General features: G+C 40.4%; 1 protein-coding gene across 3 annotated transcripts in view; it reads left to right on the top strand.

Annotated features, from left to right (window-relative positions):
* Positions 1-16,196, top strand: part of PRELID2 (PRELI domain containing 2) — an 81,606-nt gene that overhangs the window by 5,802 nt on the left and 59,608 nt on the right. For 2 of the 3 annotated variants that reach the window (XM_074360872.1, XM_074360874.1), the window contains exons 2-5: positions 6,201-6,258; positions 8,322-8,395; positions 8,962-8,985; positions 10,122-10,282. In XM_074360872.1, coding sequence (XP_074216973.1) covers positions 6,201-6,258; positions 8,322-8,395; positions 8,962-8,985; positions 10,122-10,282 — 317 coding nt within the window. The remainder of the gene's footprint in view (positions 1-6,200; positions 6,259-8,321; positions 8,396-8,961; positions 8,986-10,121; positions 10,283-16,196) is intronic. The other variant, XM_074360873.1, reaches the window with a different exon arrangement.

Here is a 16,196-nt window from a genome sequence, read left to right as displayed (position 1 = left end):
ACATGTATTCCATGCACTTGAAAATAAAAGGCTGAGAGAAGTAGTCTGTAGAAATCTTTACTAACTTGAAGTAATAAAGGGGAGAGTGAGCATGAATTAAAGGTGCACATTTGAACTGTGACGAATTTTAAATGTCATTTAAATAATATTGAAGTGTACCAAGTAAGTTACCGGTGGGGGCTGTGGCTTAATCAGCGCCTGAAAGATAGGAGATCTTAACTCTCAAAGTACTAGTGGTTAAATATTCATTATCTGCTTCCTAATAGACATTCATGCTAGATCTCTGCAACATTTGGCCCCTGCGAGATGAGCAGATAAATAAAACATGGCCCTGGCCTCAAGGAGCTCACTGTCAAGGGCGAACAGAGGGAAACAGTAATTTTTGTGATAAGTGCTTTCTCAGGGGCATATCGCAGATGCAGTGTGGGGCAAGGTATGCTTTAATTATAAATCGATAAGGGCTTTTAGAGTACTTAGAAAGTGTCTTGTTGCCTTTTTTTTTTTTTTTTTTTCTGAAGAGGTGAATATTCTCTCTAGTACTCTTAATTCTCCTGTGTGGTGCTTCCCCTAATGCTAGTGGAGAGGGATGTGTCAGGCGTCTTCGTCATGTCTCTCCCAAATTCTGAATTGGTAAAGCCTGAGTTATGAGGTTTTACTGCTCCAGGAAAAGAAGAAATACTGTCTGATAATTTTTGAATAATCATTTAACTTTATCTTGAGTGCAGAATGGGTACTAATAGTATACTTAATGTCACACCACAGAAAATTACAGGATAAAGGCTGAGGTCTTTAAAGTAAATTTTCAAAAATGTTGATTCATTCTTTAGTAGCAAAACCAACAAGGTGTTACACTTTACATAAAATTATTTTCTTTGATTTCTGTAACAGCTCTTTGAGGTAGGGTTTTTTGTTTTTGGTTTTGTTTTTGTTTTCCTTCTAATTTTACAGATGAAGAAACTAAGGCAGACAGAGATGAAAGTAATTTGCCTAAGACTTTCACAGGTGGGCTTCAGACAGAGGTAGCTTGGATTCTAAAAACCTGGATTCTTGAAAACTCATTGTTTTCAACACTTTTATTTTAATGAGGTTTTTTTTATTTCTTAGCTTTTCATTTAGAAATAATTTGAGTTGCAAAACGTTGCAAAAGCAGGCAAATAATTCCAGTATACTTTTCCAGCTTCCCCAAACAGCTGTATAACTTTTAAAACCAGGGACTTAACATTGATACCATGTTAACTAATCTACAGACCTTCCTCATTCAGATTTTGGCCGTTGTTTACTAATAGCGTTTTTCTGGTCTGGGATCCATTCCAGGATCCCACATTGCTTTTGTTGTTGTCTTAGTCTCCTCCAGTGTGGGACAGTTCCTTAGTCTTTCTGGACCATAGTGCTTTTTAAAAATCAGTGGTTAGTTAGTTTGTAGACTTTGTATCTTTAAATGCATTGGGTTTTAGATAAGAGGATTTTCTTTTACAATTATGTGAACTATTCCTTTCAAAAAACTTCATTATGCCATTGTCAGTTACTGGGGTATTTTAGAATGAATGAGGGTGAAGTGACCATGGTTGGCCTTTGTTTACAGTCATAACTCTTCCCAGGCTGATGGGCCTTCGAGGAGCATCTGGTGGTCCACTGCCCTGGCTTCCTGGATGGTAGCATCATGGCCTGCCTGTCTTGGCTCCTTATCTTTTGTTCTTTCTGCTTCATCCTCCTACTGGACCCCAAAGGCCAACGAACAGCCATTCAGAATATCTGTTGACTTCAATATGTTTAGTCTTTGATCGTCGACGTTTTGATTAATCATTTAATCTTGGTATAAAATCAACTTCGCTTTGTTTCTAAGAGACTATTGCTTGTAGCTCACGAAGGCAATCTGGCACAGCCCACGGTGATTTCTTTGTGTAGCTAAATACCAGATCTCTTTTCAGTAAGCTTTGTCCCTTTTCATACACGTGTTTGGCAGCAGCCTGGGTAGCGAAGATTCCCTTAATGCTTGTAAAACCAATATGTTGATATACCAGACTTGCTTTAGGTCCCTTTGGCCTTCTTTGCAGGACTGATACAGATGTCAGCTCCGTGGCTTCCTTGTGCTCTTAGATAATGTCGTTTGGCAGTAGGTAAACAATGGCTACTTGGGAGTTCACTGACTTTTTTTTTTTTTTTTTAATATTATATTATAAAAGGCAGGCTTTGATTTCTCAGCTTTTTTAAAAGTTGATATTTTAATAACTCCTTACTGTCTTAATAGTAGGCTTCATGACAACTTATATATTTTTCCCCCGGTAAATAAGAAAGGTAAATATACCCCATCTTCATGAATCTACTCCAAGAAATGCATTGAATGTGATTCCTGTAATTAATGGGCTCCGTTTCTTGGCCCCTCACTCTTCATAGCTGTGTGTTTGTTTTAATGTATGTTGTGTTTTTTACCCATTATTTTGCAGTTTTGGCCTCTTGCCTTTTACTAGGTAAAAAAAATATGAAAGCAAGGTCCATGACAATGCAGGAGAGTCTACATTTTACCCTTGTTAGACTGTTAATGTACATATACTGTATGCATGATATTTGCAGCAGATTTACATCTTGGGGAAAGGAGAAAGGAAAGGAGTTAGTTTATATGCTCTGTGAAGAACGTAAGAACTGTAAGTAAATCCAGAATGAAGTCAGATGTACCTTGAAAAATCCCTTGCGTCACCCAGAGTGTACGGCGTGCGCGGGGAATGTGCACAGCCCCCTGCAGTAATTCTTATGCCACTGAGCTGGGTCCAAGGATGGCAAGGGTTTTTGGCAGACATCTGGGTCATCAGAACACTTTGCTTCCATGAGAGTCCCTGGTCTGCAGCGGGGACTGGAGAATCCCGGTGGCAACCCACTTGTGTGCAGGCTTTATGCCATTATGTTTTTAACACGGAGACTCCTTTTGGGTGTACTCATTTGGGGGAGCATGAAATGAGATAATACACGTGGCAGCCTCTAACACAGCACCCTCCACTGGCAGTGGATGCTCAGTAAGTCTTTGATGGGCTTGATCCTGATCTAGCTTGATCCTTTCCATTGTCACACTGTGTTTGAAAAGGTGTCCAAAAAACCTGGCCACCTGCTTCCTGCCTTCCCCAAAGTGGCAGCCCTCTCCGAGCAGCCTGCCTTCTCTTGTGCCCTTATTATCTGACTTCAGATAAATTTTCGTGAATTAGATCAGGAGTGCTCAATTTACCCTAAGATGATGTCAGATCATTTCAAGTAATGCCAGGCAGGGGGCGCCTCAGCACAGTAAATCTTTAATTTAAAACCATTTAAAATGTATGCTTCTCATGTCACGGTGTTTAGCTACTGTAAGTAAACCTCTGATTTCTTTTCCTAGTCTCCTGCGGAAGGAAACTTGAGGCTCACATCTATTCAATTCCAAAAGTAGTTGCATAAGAAAATGACATGAATCTTGCAAATGGGTTTACTAGAGTGAATAGTAAAGGATCTCTTGTGTTTGGCTAAGAAAACTTCAGTTTTACTGTTGTAATTTACAAGCATTGTCTAATGAGTGACCCTTAAATATTTCACAGTGGCCCCCTTCATGATTTCCCATCCCCTTTTATATTTTATTTTAATTTTTAAGATTTTTTTGTTCATTTTCTTTTGGGAGGGGGTTGGTTTGTTTGTATAAATGAAAGTACTGGAGATTGAACCAGGACCTCATGCATACTGAGCATGTGCTCTACCACTGAGCTATTACCCTCCCCGCTTACATTTTATTTATTTGTTTGTTTTTCCAACTAACATGTGAACTCTAGGAGGCTACAGTTTTGTTTCATTACTGTATCCTTAGTTCCTGGAACAGTGCCTGGCCAGGTAGGTAGTCACAAAACTGTTAAATGAAGAACAAGTCGTTTTCACTATTTTTAAAATCAATACCTTTCACCTTAATAAGCAAATATTAAAGTTATGCAAAGTGTCAATAAACTGAGTTTATAATCTTTAGGAATTTCGCTGATAACTTAGCGAAGTAATCAGAACTTGGGAAATTTTTATCATTATCCTTCTCTGGTGATTACATTTCCACCCTCTTTCATAATTTAGTTCAGTAATCTTCTTACAATTTACAGTGTGTTTATAATACTCAGTCAGTCAGGGTATGTTGACGGACAGAAAATGAGAAAACTAGAACTGTAGTAAAGGCGGTACTTTCATATTCTCATTTTATCTTAGTATAAAAGTTCTCATTTACACACATGCACGCACACACACACACAGGCACACGCACAGAGGCACAATACAAATTCAGGGTCTCTTTGTGAGTCTCAGATTTCTCCCTAGCTTTAAGGGTGCTGTGTAAGTGAGGCTCCTTGCTGAGGAACAGAATAGCTAAACCTGACCCACTATAATGGACATTGTCTTCAAAAAAAATCCTGAAGGCTAAACTTCAAGAAGACAGTCATTGTAATTTTGAGCAGTTTTTTTTTGGCGGTGGGGGGGGAGAAATGTTTGAATGAGAGAATGAATGAATATTTAAAAAGCCATGTTTTTGATTAGTTCTCAAGATTGCAGTGGCCCGGAGGGAAGTGTGAATGGTAGAGTTTATGGCGAGTTCGGGGCCCACTGCTCACTTCTCTGATTGATCCCCGAGCCAAGTAAGGTTTGGTTTCCACATTGGTCCCTGAGGTCAGCAATATTTATCTCCAGATTGTTCCTTCATCCAGTGAGGATTCACCAGGTATGTGCCAGGCACTGTGTTAGGTGGTGGAGATACAGAATTCCTGCTCTTGTAGAGCCTGTCTTTGGGGCCTCAGATATCTCTAAGCACGTGTGAAGGTGATGGACCCTTTTCCCTGAAGTCAATCAAGTCAGCCAGGCAACCTCAGACACACAAACGTGTGTGCGCATATGTGCACACGGCTGCCGTGGGGTGGGGGAGACCCCCCCATGCACTGAGTTGTGTTACCATTTCCTGGGTTCGGAAGGCTTGAAGCTCAAGCTCACCAAGTGGAGGCTCCTGTCCCCTGCCTCCAGCTTGTTTGCTGCTCCCACGTCCCCCTCAGCATCTTCTGCTGTTTTGGGTAAGGCTTCCCTGTAACTTCTTTTCAGGTTCGATCACATGATGAAGCAGCAAGCCTTTGGGAATGGAGCCTGAGGTTCTTGTCCTCCTGCTTTGAGGACGATACTTTGTTACTTCTGCTCTGAGTCTCCTTTTGCGTCTGAACGGTGGAAAGGGGAGGATTTGAGTCACAGAGGTGTTTGAGGGTCGGTTAGGTGGGCGGGCTTTGGGTGCAAAAAAAAAATCTGTGGATAAATTACAGTCTTGATGCTCATTAGCTGGGTGATTTTGAGCAAACGGTTTATCTGAACCTTATTTGGCACATATGAAAGAGAAAAAGGCCAGCATATATCTCAAGGAACAGTCTGAGGATTGATTTGAAATAATGTATGTAAACTGCCCAGGAGAAAAATGATAGCTATTATCAGCTTTGTTACATCCAAATTGTGTTTCAGGGGAATTTCATCAATAAATAAACTATTTATTGAGCACCTGGCATAGACCACTTCTGTGATTCTACTCCCAGTCACCAGGCAGTAATAAAGAACGTTAGTGGAGGAATTTGCTCTGTATTACGCCTGATATAATTTCCTGGCTCTGCCACTAACTAGCTGGGTGACTCTAAACTCTATGATTTTACTTTGTTTCCATTTCTGAAAGGTGAGATAGTGACATCACATGACCCAGTGAGGCTGCTTTACACAAGATCATGCAAGCAAAGCATTTGGCACAGTGCCTCATACAGAGAACACTCTTGGCTGATGCACAGCTGATTGAGTATTAGTAGTATTAATTATTAATCAGCTTAAACTAACCTCATCTTCTCCACCCAGAGCTAGGTTAACTCTAAAGAAGGTTTCCGGGGGCAGGTATAGCTCATTGGTAGATCACATGCTTGACATACACACGGTCCTGAGTTCAATCCCCGGTACCTCCATAAAAGAACCCCATAAATAAATAAAGAATGTTTCTCCTAGATTTCATACAGGTCCAGTTGATGACAGCATCTCACTTACTTATGCCCAAGTAGTAAAATTAAGACTCTTGGCTGAAAACTGGCCTTACAGATTGCTTGGAAATTTTTTATTGTTCCTGCAAGTAATTGTGGTTACTAGGAAACAATTCACTTGGGCCACAAATGAATGGTAATTTTTCTTTATGTGTTTTCATTTAGTATCCGAATCCCATGGATAAAAATGTCATCTCGGTAAAAATTGTGGAGGAAAAAAGAGGTAAGTTCTCCAAACATACCTGACTTCAGGGATGATCGTTAAGGGATACTAATCTTTGTGAAGATGTGTATCTTTGTGTGTGTCTGTGGCCTGTTACATTTTAAACAGGTGTATTAACAGGCATGGTCACTGATGGAAAATAGTGCCCAGTTTTTCCAGCAGAAGACCTGTCTAATGCACTCTTGTCCCTTTCTCCATTAAGAATTGATGACAGTTGTAACAACTAACATTTTTGAACACTTAATATGTGCCTGGAACTCTTATTAACTTAGTCCTCAGAGCCATGTAAGAGGTTGGTGTTATCACTCCTATTTAATGAGTGAAGAAACCACCACGGAAAGAGGTTGAATAACTTGCCCAAGGCCACATGGCTATATCCCTTACTACATTCATGTGTGATTTTATTGATGGCAAAATAGATGTGACTGATAACCTGTTTATGAGATGTGACTGTAAAGTGATTAGATTATGGAATGAAAACTACGCTTAGTAGTATGGTTCAGTATTGACTAGAGCCGGGATTGACAAACTCTGCTTTGTGTTGCCTGTTGTTATAAATAAAGTTTTATTGGCACATAGCCGTGCCCATTTTTGTATAATCTGTGGCTGCTTCCTGGCGACAACAGTAGAAATGAGTTGTTGCGACAGAGACAAAACCTGAAATACTTCCCATCTGGGCCTTTACAAAAAATGTTTACCCACCCCCGGAGTGGAGCACGGGAGTCTTCCCTGTCCTCTGTCGTTCACATCTCCGGGGGAAGTGTTTTCACTGTCACTGTTTGAACTTGAGGACTGGGCAATGCGGGAAGCCATGTGATGCATATCATCCATGTACAACCTTTCGAGACACCCAGGCCTGGTCTAACATGCTTGTGAACCTTCTGAGAAAACAGGAGATGCAACCATTCATTGTGTGACTCTGAGGCCTTCTCTGTACTTGGTGAACAGAGAACTGTCTTTTGCTTGAGAGGGTATTTTCTGCACTTCCATAGCTCTATAAATAGATATTAAAAAAACATTTTCTCATGTACCGGCCCTCGTGGGAGAAACTTGTTATATGGTATTAGAAAAATCTGATTTCAAGTCCTGATTTCCTTACTGCCTGCATGACCCAACTTCTAGGAGGCTCCATTTCTTCATCTGTTAAATGGGAAAGTGATAACAACCTGCTTTTAGATGGTTGTGAAGATCAAATGAGAGAACAAGGTGCATATTCCAAAGTGGTTTATTCTAATTTCTACCACTGATGGGGGCATCTTTGCTCCCAGGAGGGGCTAATCCATTTTCAGTATGTGTGCTGCAAACGCTGGATGAAATGGCAAAGGGGTGCCAGTTCCTCACCCTACCAACCGCTTCTGGGCAGTCAGGGTGTTTGCACAAAGGTTCAGGGCTCTTAGAGCCAGAACTTGAGAAACCCTGTCAGAGCTGAGTCACAGTAACTCACAGGGCAAAGGACATTAGAGTTTATCTTTTTCTCTGATTTGGTTGCTTTTTTTCCCAACTCACATTTATTGTGTGTTTTTTATATCCCTGGTGCTATTCTGGAACCTTTATTCCAACACAGAATAGTTTCAGTCACAGGGAGTCTGCTGTCCTATGAAAGACAGCCATGCCTAATATAATTAATTACAGATATAAATTTGTAGCTGGAATCGGTGCTTGAAAACATGTTTGGTGTTGAAGGTGGCAGAATCAGATTCTCCATCTTTTTGGTAAAACGTTCTCTTAGTCGGAGCTGAGTGGGGGGCTCACTGGCCATTGTCATTGGCGTGTTGACATTGATAGTCCAGAGCAGTGAAAAATTTTCCATTCTTTTTTCTTTGACTTTAGAATGAGTAGTGTGAATGGCTAGCTGTTTTATTCTTACTCGTTGCTCACAGGTATTTGGAAAGTTTTGGACCAGAAACGTGGTCAGAGACACTGAGTTTTGAGTTAAAGTTTTTCTTTAGCATTTCTACTTATAGAAAGTTGAGGTTGACATTGGAAGTTTTGTTGACATTAAAACAGGAATACATTTCCTTAAATTTTTTTTTTTTTTGAGTGTAAACATTTTCTGTTTCTAGATGTGTCAACAGGGATCATCTATAGAAAGAGGATTGCAGTCTGTCAGAATGTGATTCCAGAAGTTTTAAGGAAGGTAAATTTATTTCAAAATTTCATCAGATTTGGTGTAACATTGGGTAATTTTCCAAATAGGCATGGAAAGAGATAGCATTTTCCGATGTAAAGGAACGTCAGAGCTTTCCCGGTTCTCCTGCCTCAGAGCCCTTCAAAGGAAGAAATCTCTCTCCTGTCCACTTTCAGTTTATACAGATGCACCAGAAACAGTTTTTTTCTGCTTCGTCTCTCTTTTGCGGAGGGCGCTTAGTGTACATAGAGATGGTCCACAATTGTTTTAAAAGATACTTTGGGCATTTTACATGAAGTGACCATCTTTTCTAATCTGTCCATGGTTAGCTATGCCTCTTAGGTAAGAATGATCAGAAGTGGGCAGATGGTAAATATTTAGTCTGGTCTTCAGTAAGGAAGAGAAAGCTTTCGTTTCCATTTCACTGTCAGAGAGAGTGGTTATTTCAGGGAGTGTTAAGGTTCTCAGTGCTCTATTTAAGTATTTTTTTGTTTGTTTGTTTCTGTAAAGCAGTGGCATGGATGATGAAAACTTCATGATATAGCACATTGTTTTCTCTCTTTTAAATCCTTAAGCACTCGGGTGATTGCTGGAGAAAGGTGAGTGGAAGTTTTTAATCACATTGCTTTAACCATCAAGGAATTATTGACAGGAGTCCTTTTAGAATCATTAGGAAATAAGAGGAGCACTTTTTTTTTTTTTTTTTTTGATGGCAGAAGCATTTATTTTCATTCATTTTCTGATTCAAATCTTCCCACAGCAAAAACTCTAGGCTGTAGATGACTTCGCTGATGAAGTCTATCAAAAAAGAGATAAAACCAAATGTGTGTAAATTTACTGAAATAAAAGGAATGCAACTTGATGCTCACTTTTAAAAAACGCTCAGATGGTCGTTCAACCCGGGAAGCGATTCGATTCTGTGTGTGATGTAGAACCTGGGCACGGGGGCTCCCACCGATCAGCTTGCAGATTACGCTGCTGTGCTGTATGCATTAAAAACGGCTGCTTCTGTCACTTCCTGATCCTGGATTAAGACTCTGTCACTTTCTTTAGTGGAAAGAAGGCTGATGTGACAGTGAAAGTGAACTTCCTTTTGTTTTCCAGATGGTAAAATATATTGTAGTATATGCCGCAAATTATTGCTGGCTTTTTCTACAGTGTGTACCCTGCCTTTGCCCTGTTTCCGCGCTTTGAATCTATTATTTAAAAAGGCGTTCAACTTTGTCTTGTATCTCAATTCTTAAATAATTTAAGGGCACCTCTGACTTGTACAATTCTGCCTTTGTAGTTTTTCCATGTTTCTTCTGCCTAGGAAAGCATAAATTTCTAGGTATTGGACAGAGTTTAAAATGAAGAAAGTATTTTATCTGATATTGTCCTGTCTGTGAGCCGGTAAGTGGGCCCAATTAGAACTTGCCAATTTAAGATGGCCATAACCAGCCCTAGACGAGACGCGAAGGAGGCTGATAATGTGCTTAGCATTCAGCAGTTGGGGAAATCAGGCCCAGGACTGTGCAGCCTGCGTAAATCCTGGGCCATCTGCATGTCCTCACCAGCATTAGTAAGGTCACAGTGTGTTTGATTATCAAGGACTTGCAGCCACTGGTGAGCCATCGTCCATACATCAGGGTCACCTGTCCGCTTAAATACACAAGGCTGAGAGCAACTCTGGACACAGTCCTTACGTCACTTGCTCTTCATAAATTCAGAAAGCCATCCTCCCTTTTTTGGACAGGTGAACATTTTAAAGGTACCTGATATCCGGTTAGAAGAGGAATCATGGCTCAATCCTCAGGAAAGGAACATGGCTATACGGAGTCACTGCCTTACGTGGACACAGTATGCATCCATGAAGGAGGAGTCTGTCTTCCGGGAAAGTATGGAAAATCCGAATTGGTAAGTTCGCCTCTGTGTGTGTGTGTGTGTGTGTGTGTGTGTGTGTGTGTGTAAGTTGGGTGCAGGGATGCACAGATGAGCACATATATGAAAAAGCTGTGATTCCATACTTATAAACCTGTTTACCACTTGTATAAATGATATACTATTAATTTTTAATCACACAAGTAATCGATGAGTAGATTTCCCTTTGGGGGAAAAATGACAGCTCAGCTCCTTTCTGACCACCCTGTCCAATCCTGGTGCCTTTGTGCCCTGTCCAGAGGCAATGAGTGTTACCTCTCTTCCAGACCTTTCAGAGATACCTTTAGATATTTACATGTGCCTGTATAGTATGGTTTTGTTTGTCTTTTTTCCTTACATGCTTTCATTCTGTGTAAATCATAATGTACTTACCTTTTTTGTTTAATAGAATGTTCATAAACTTTATCAATTTGATAGCTATAAAATCCAGATTATTCCTTTGAACTATTGCATAGCATGTGATCCTGTGATTATTCTACATTCTATTTAACTTTTTTCTTTTCTGACAGATGCTCAGATGGTTTCTAGTTACTCTTTATTATACATAGTACTTTACTATTTGTGAAGCATGTGATCCTTGTATAATTATATTGAAGGTTTCTCTAAAGGAGAATTTTTTTATTATTTAAATATAGCTGGCAAATGATACTATGTTAAAGGAGAATTTTTAATTGTTAAGTTTATTGAGTTATTACTTACAACAAAATGTATTCTTCTTACTGTACAGTTCAGTAAGTTTTGACAAATGCACACGTATACAGTTGTGTAACCACTGCCGCAGTCAAGCTATAGAACGTTGAAGGTAGATTTTAAAAAGCTGTATGCCAAGGGGAAGGAATATTCTTTTCAACACATGATATTGGTATAACTGGATATCCACATTCAAAAGAATGAAGATGGACCTCTCCCTCACACCAAATACAATATTAACTCAAAATGGATCAAAGACCTAAATGAGTAAGTTAAGACTATAAACTCTTAGGAAAAAACATAGGTGTAAATTTTTGTGATCTTGGATTACACGGGGATTTCTTAGGTATGACACCAAAAGCCCAAGCAACAAAAGAAAAAAATAGGAAAAACTGACTTCGTCAAAATAAAAAACTTTTGCACTTCAAAGGACGCTGTCAAAAGTGTGAAAAGACAGTCTAGAGAATGGGAGAAAATATTTGCAAACCATATATCTGATATGGGTCTAGTATCCAGAACATACAGAGGACTACTACAACTCAGTAATAAAAAGACAACTCAGTTAATAAACAGGGAAGACTTTTGAGCAGATACCTATCTGGAAAGGTACACAGATGCCAATAAGTGCATGAAAAGATGCTCCACATCTTCAGTGTTTGGAAAATGCAAATCAAACCCACAGTGAGATACGACTTCAAACCTGCTGGGCCGGCTGTATGAAAAAGGACACACAATAACAAGTGAAGGAAAGGATGTGGAAAAATTGAAACCCTTGCACACTGCTGATGGGAATGTAAATAGTTCAGCTGCTGTGGAAAATAGTTTTTCAATGCCTGGAATAGTTAAACATAGTTACTGCTTGACCCAGCAATTCTACATTGTACTGAAACATGTGTCCACAGAAAAATTTGTAAAAGAATGTTCATAGCACCATTATTCATAATTGGCAGAATGTAGAAACTAGCCAGATGCCCATCAATTGATGAATGTGGTATATCCATGCAATAGAATTTGGCCATAAAAAGAAATGGAGTAATCATGTTACAACATGGATGAAGCCTGAAAACACTGTGCTAAGTGAAGGAAGTTAGTTACAAAAGGCCGTATTTTGTTTGAGTCAGCTTATTTAAAATGTTCATAATAAGCAAATCCATAGGGATCAAAAGTAGACTAGTGGTTGCCAGGGGCAAGGAGGAAAGGGGAGGAGGGAGTGACTGCTAATGGTGCGGAATTTCTCTTTGGGGTGATGAAAATATTCTGAAACGAGTGTTGATGGTTGCACAGCTCTGTGAGTATACTAAAACCATTGACCTGTACACCGGGAAGGGTGAATTGTATGGTATGTGAATTATTTCTTGGTAAAAGAATATAGCTTGTTCTCAGGATGTGCGTACATTTAGTTTATACAGATTCTGTCACCAGTGTGTTCATGCATTAATTTACACTCTCATGAACAGCACATGAGAGTGTGTTTCCCTGCAACATTGCCAGGAATTAATATTAACATACTTTTTTATTTTTGTCAGTTTAATGGGTGAGAAATGATTAATTCCTTTGAGGTAGGCTTAAAAACAAAAGCAAACTGTTTAGCAAGCACCGAATGTGGATAGTGATTATTGCTGTGAACTGTGATTTTAGAGGAAAATTTACTGTGTGTTTTGGCATCATTCTGTATGGCTTGAGTTTTTTATTCACCTATCATTTAAAGATGATATAATCTGAATAACTAAAGGTGACTCAAATCTGAATAACTAAAACCGAGAAATCTAAAATCCATTCTGAAGCCCCATCACGTGTACAGATCATTTCTGCTCCCCATAATTTTGGTCCTGGAGTGACAATTCTAGAATGCTCCAGTAGCATGCTAAATGAGTGAGAATGCCAAGTCTTATTAGCGTCAGAGGTGGGTTTGCTGTGAAACACCCATGAGTTTTTTTTTTTCCCTCAGTGTCCCTCATGACAAGAGCTTTGCACAGAACATGGATGTTTGTTGGGATTAACTTAAAAGTTGTGGGTAAAGAAGAGAGCTTTTTTTTAAAGTACATAAAAGTCGTAAAAGGACAGAATTCTGATTTTATACAAAAAATACGTAAGTCTTTCAGTCCGTCTACCTCTTTTCAGCCTCATTTTTCGCAGGTATCTGGGCTTTTGGCTAGTCTGAAAAGCTATACTAAACCTTCATCAGTTCCTTATAAAATGATAATTGGCCCTGGGAATCCAGGGAAAACATCCTTCAGGACCTTTTCCCTTTGTGTATTTTTAAAAGTTATTTTTTAGTCACTCTGATTCTGGAAAAAAAATGATATATGTATTTTGTAAAAAATACTAAACAATTCAGGAAGAAAGAAGCAATTTTGATCACCTAACATTAGTGTCTGTTTACATAATTTTCTTGCTCCAGTCCTAATGGCATTTAGATCGTTTCTGAAATTTTTGCTGTTATACACATTGCTGTGGTGAAATCCCTATGGTTACATATTTCCCCACTTACTCGATGACCTTTTAAGGTAGATGGACAGTGTGGGATTCCCGAGTCAAAGGTTATGTGCATTTTGTATTTCGATACGTATTCCCAGATTCCTCTATAAAAAGGTTTGACCAAGTACACTTTTTCCTTTCTTTGGTTTGTTATATTCTCATCCTCTCCAAAATACTCTCTTTTCCGTTATTGACACAGCAGGACGGTATTTATTGACTCCTAGTATGTCAAGATCAAAGCTAGATCCTTCACCCGCAGTATTTTGAAGCTCGGGTTCAGTAACTTACCCGAAGTGATACAGTTGCTAAGCTGCTGAGCCAAGATGAGAGCCCACCTTGAGCCAAGTGCTGAGGCCAGAATATGGGCATTTATAAAGGATGGACTTGTCCCAAAACTGGGGACTCCAGGTTATGGACAATGGGTTTTATTCTTTCAGCAACAAGCAGCCACACACAGGTTTCTGAGCAGAGGTGACGTGATGAAAGCTGTGATTCAGGTGCTGGGAAGTTTATATTTTGTTAGGTCATGACATGGATTTAGAAAGGCATTTTAGGCAGGCATTCTAAGTGAATGGGTAATTTTGGGGGGAGGTCAGAGAAAGAAGGACACGTTATTACTTCTGTCCCCCTCTTTGCAGGGAATGTGAGAGTAATGGCTAGCCACTGTACCCAGAAGATGAAATATGGACAATTTTTTTAAAAGAAAAAAAAGCTGTCATGGCTGCTCACTCTGAAATTAGACCTTCAAGCTGTATGTTGCTTGGCAGGTGTGGGTGTGCGGTGGGAAACCAGATGTCATTCCGTCCCCGTGCGTGGCCTGTCAGCTCAGTTCAGAGCTGGCTCAGAATGCGTTTCCTGTGGAATCTGACTGAGCCTCGCTCTGTGTCTCTTTGCAAGGATCCAGTTTTGGCTTCCTGCCGATGTCTCTGTAGACGAGGCCCCTTCCTGGGCAGCAGCTCTGTGGGTCTTTCCGCATCTGTGTGTCCCACAACTGGATGTTTCTAATGTGCTTTCTTCCTTTGCTGAGTTCATCAGACATTTTCTTCCTGCAGTTTTCCTAGAATGGAATTGACACCTTTTTTTGGAAGACAGAGTGATGTGATGTTTTGCACTCAACTCCATTTTTCCTGAGTCCAGCATCGCACTCCATGCCTCAGAGAAGTCCTCCTATGTTCTGTCGCTTCTCCTGTACCAGTCAGGCCACCTTCCATAGCAATTGACAGACACCCTGATTAGATGACACCAGCCATCACTTACATGTGTTTACTCTGCCAGGCACTGTTCTTCTTCTTTTTTTAATTATTCTTTTGTGGGGGGAGGGAATTAGGTTTATTTACTTACTTGTGTATTTATTTAGTGGAGGTACTGGGGGTTGAACCCAGGACCTCGTGCATGCTAAGCACATATTCCACCACTGAGCTATACCCTACCCTCCAGGCACTGTTCTAAGTGCTTGACATTTGTATGTGTGTGTGTGTGTATTTATGCATTTAATGTATGTAATTTCATTTAATCCTCATAGCACGCCATGGGGTTGAAACTATTATTACCCCCATTTTACAGCCTGAGGCATAGAGAAGTTGGGTAACTTATACCAGCTAATCTGGCCAGTGAGTGTCAGAGTCAGCTACATGGTGGTTGTTCTTTTGGCTCCACCTTTCCCTGTGTATCCAATTATTATTATTATTATTTTTTCAGGTTGGGTGTTCTCATTGGCTACTAGGGTCAGCACACTTCTTATGTCCTCATTCAGTGAGGGAAGGCGATCTGTGAGAGCAAGAGAACCCATCCTAGCGCTGAGGGGCAAGGCCTTCCTCTGAACCTGTTTGAGTGACCTCGATCACCCGCTTCCTCTTGGACTAGTGAGAATGGTCAGAGGCTGATATGGGCTGAGTGGCTGGCCCTCCCCAGTCAGGATCTGCCCCTGGAGCCAGGGGTGGGTCTCTTCCCTCTGAAGCACAGGGCTGCGTGGCAGAGAGACGGGCCCCTGGACACATCACTGGAGTGTAGGAGCAAGGACCACTGCACACCTGTTTCCCTCTCACACTTCCGCTTTGGCAGGCACCCGTGTTGTCTTTGTTATGCTTCAGAAGTAACAGAAACTTATTACAGCAAATGAATACAGGGATATCTCTGTACCAGTGATAGGGCCTCCCAAAGGACAGGAACCAGGAACTAGAAAGCCAGCAGGAACTAAGGCAGCCTCACAGTCTCTTGTCTTTCCGTACCCGGCTCCTTTGTCTACAGTACAGGTGTACTTCATTCACACAGCCAACCTGGCTCCCCTGGCCCGGACAGGGTATCTCATGCCCTACATCCCAGGAACTGGATTCTTTGGTTAGAAACTCACCTCTGAAACTATCATTATATGTCCTTCCACAGTTTACTTCACTTCTCTGAGCCTCAGTTTCCTCATCTGTATGATGGACATAATATCGCTACTGCAGAGGGTGGTTGTGAGACTTGAATGAGTTTGTACATGTAGAGAGCTAGAGCAGCGCCTGCCCAGAGTGGTCGGTAAATGTTAGTGTTGTTAAGCATTATGACGTTTTTTGTTGTTATTATCCTCATCTTCTTAAAAACTCAGACCAGACTTTTGGTTGTAATCCTTAGTGTGTACAATTTAAAGTAGAAACAGCATTTATGGTTATTTACCATTACACTGAAGAAAGATGGTCCACATTGTTAATTTGCATTCCCTTGGCACACCATTTCTGGGAGT

Source organism: Camelus bactrianus, chromosome 3, assembly GCF_048773025.1.
Source record: "Camelus bactrianus isolate YW-2024 breed Bactrian camel chromosome 3, ASM4877302v1, whole genome shotgun sequence".
In the NCBI taxonomy this organism is placed as follows: domain Eukaryota; kingdom Metazoa; phylum Chordata; class Mammalia; order Artiodactyla; family Camelidae; genus Camelus; species Camelus bactrianus.
This window is presented reverse-complemented; position numbering and strand designations above follow the sequence as displayed.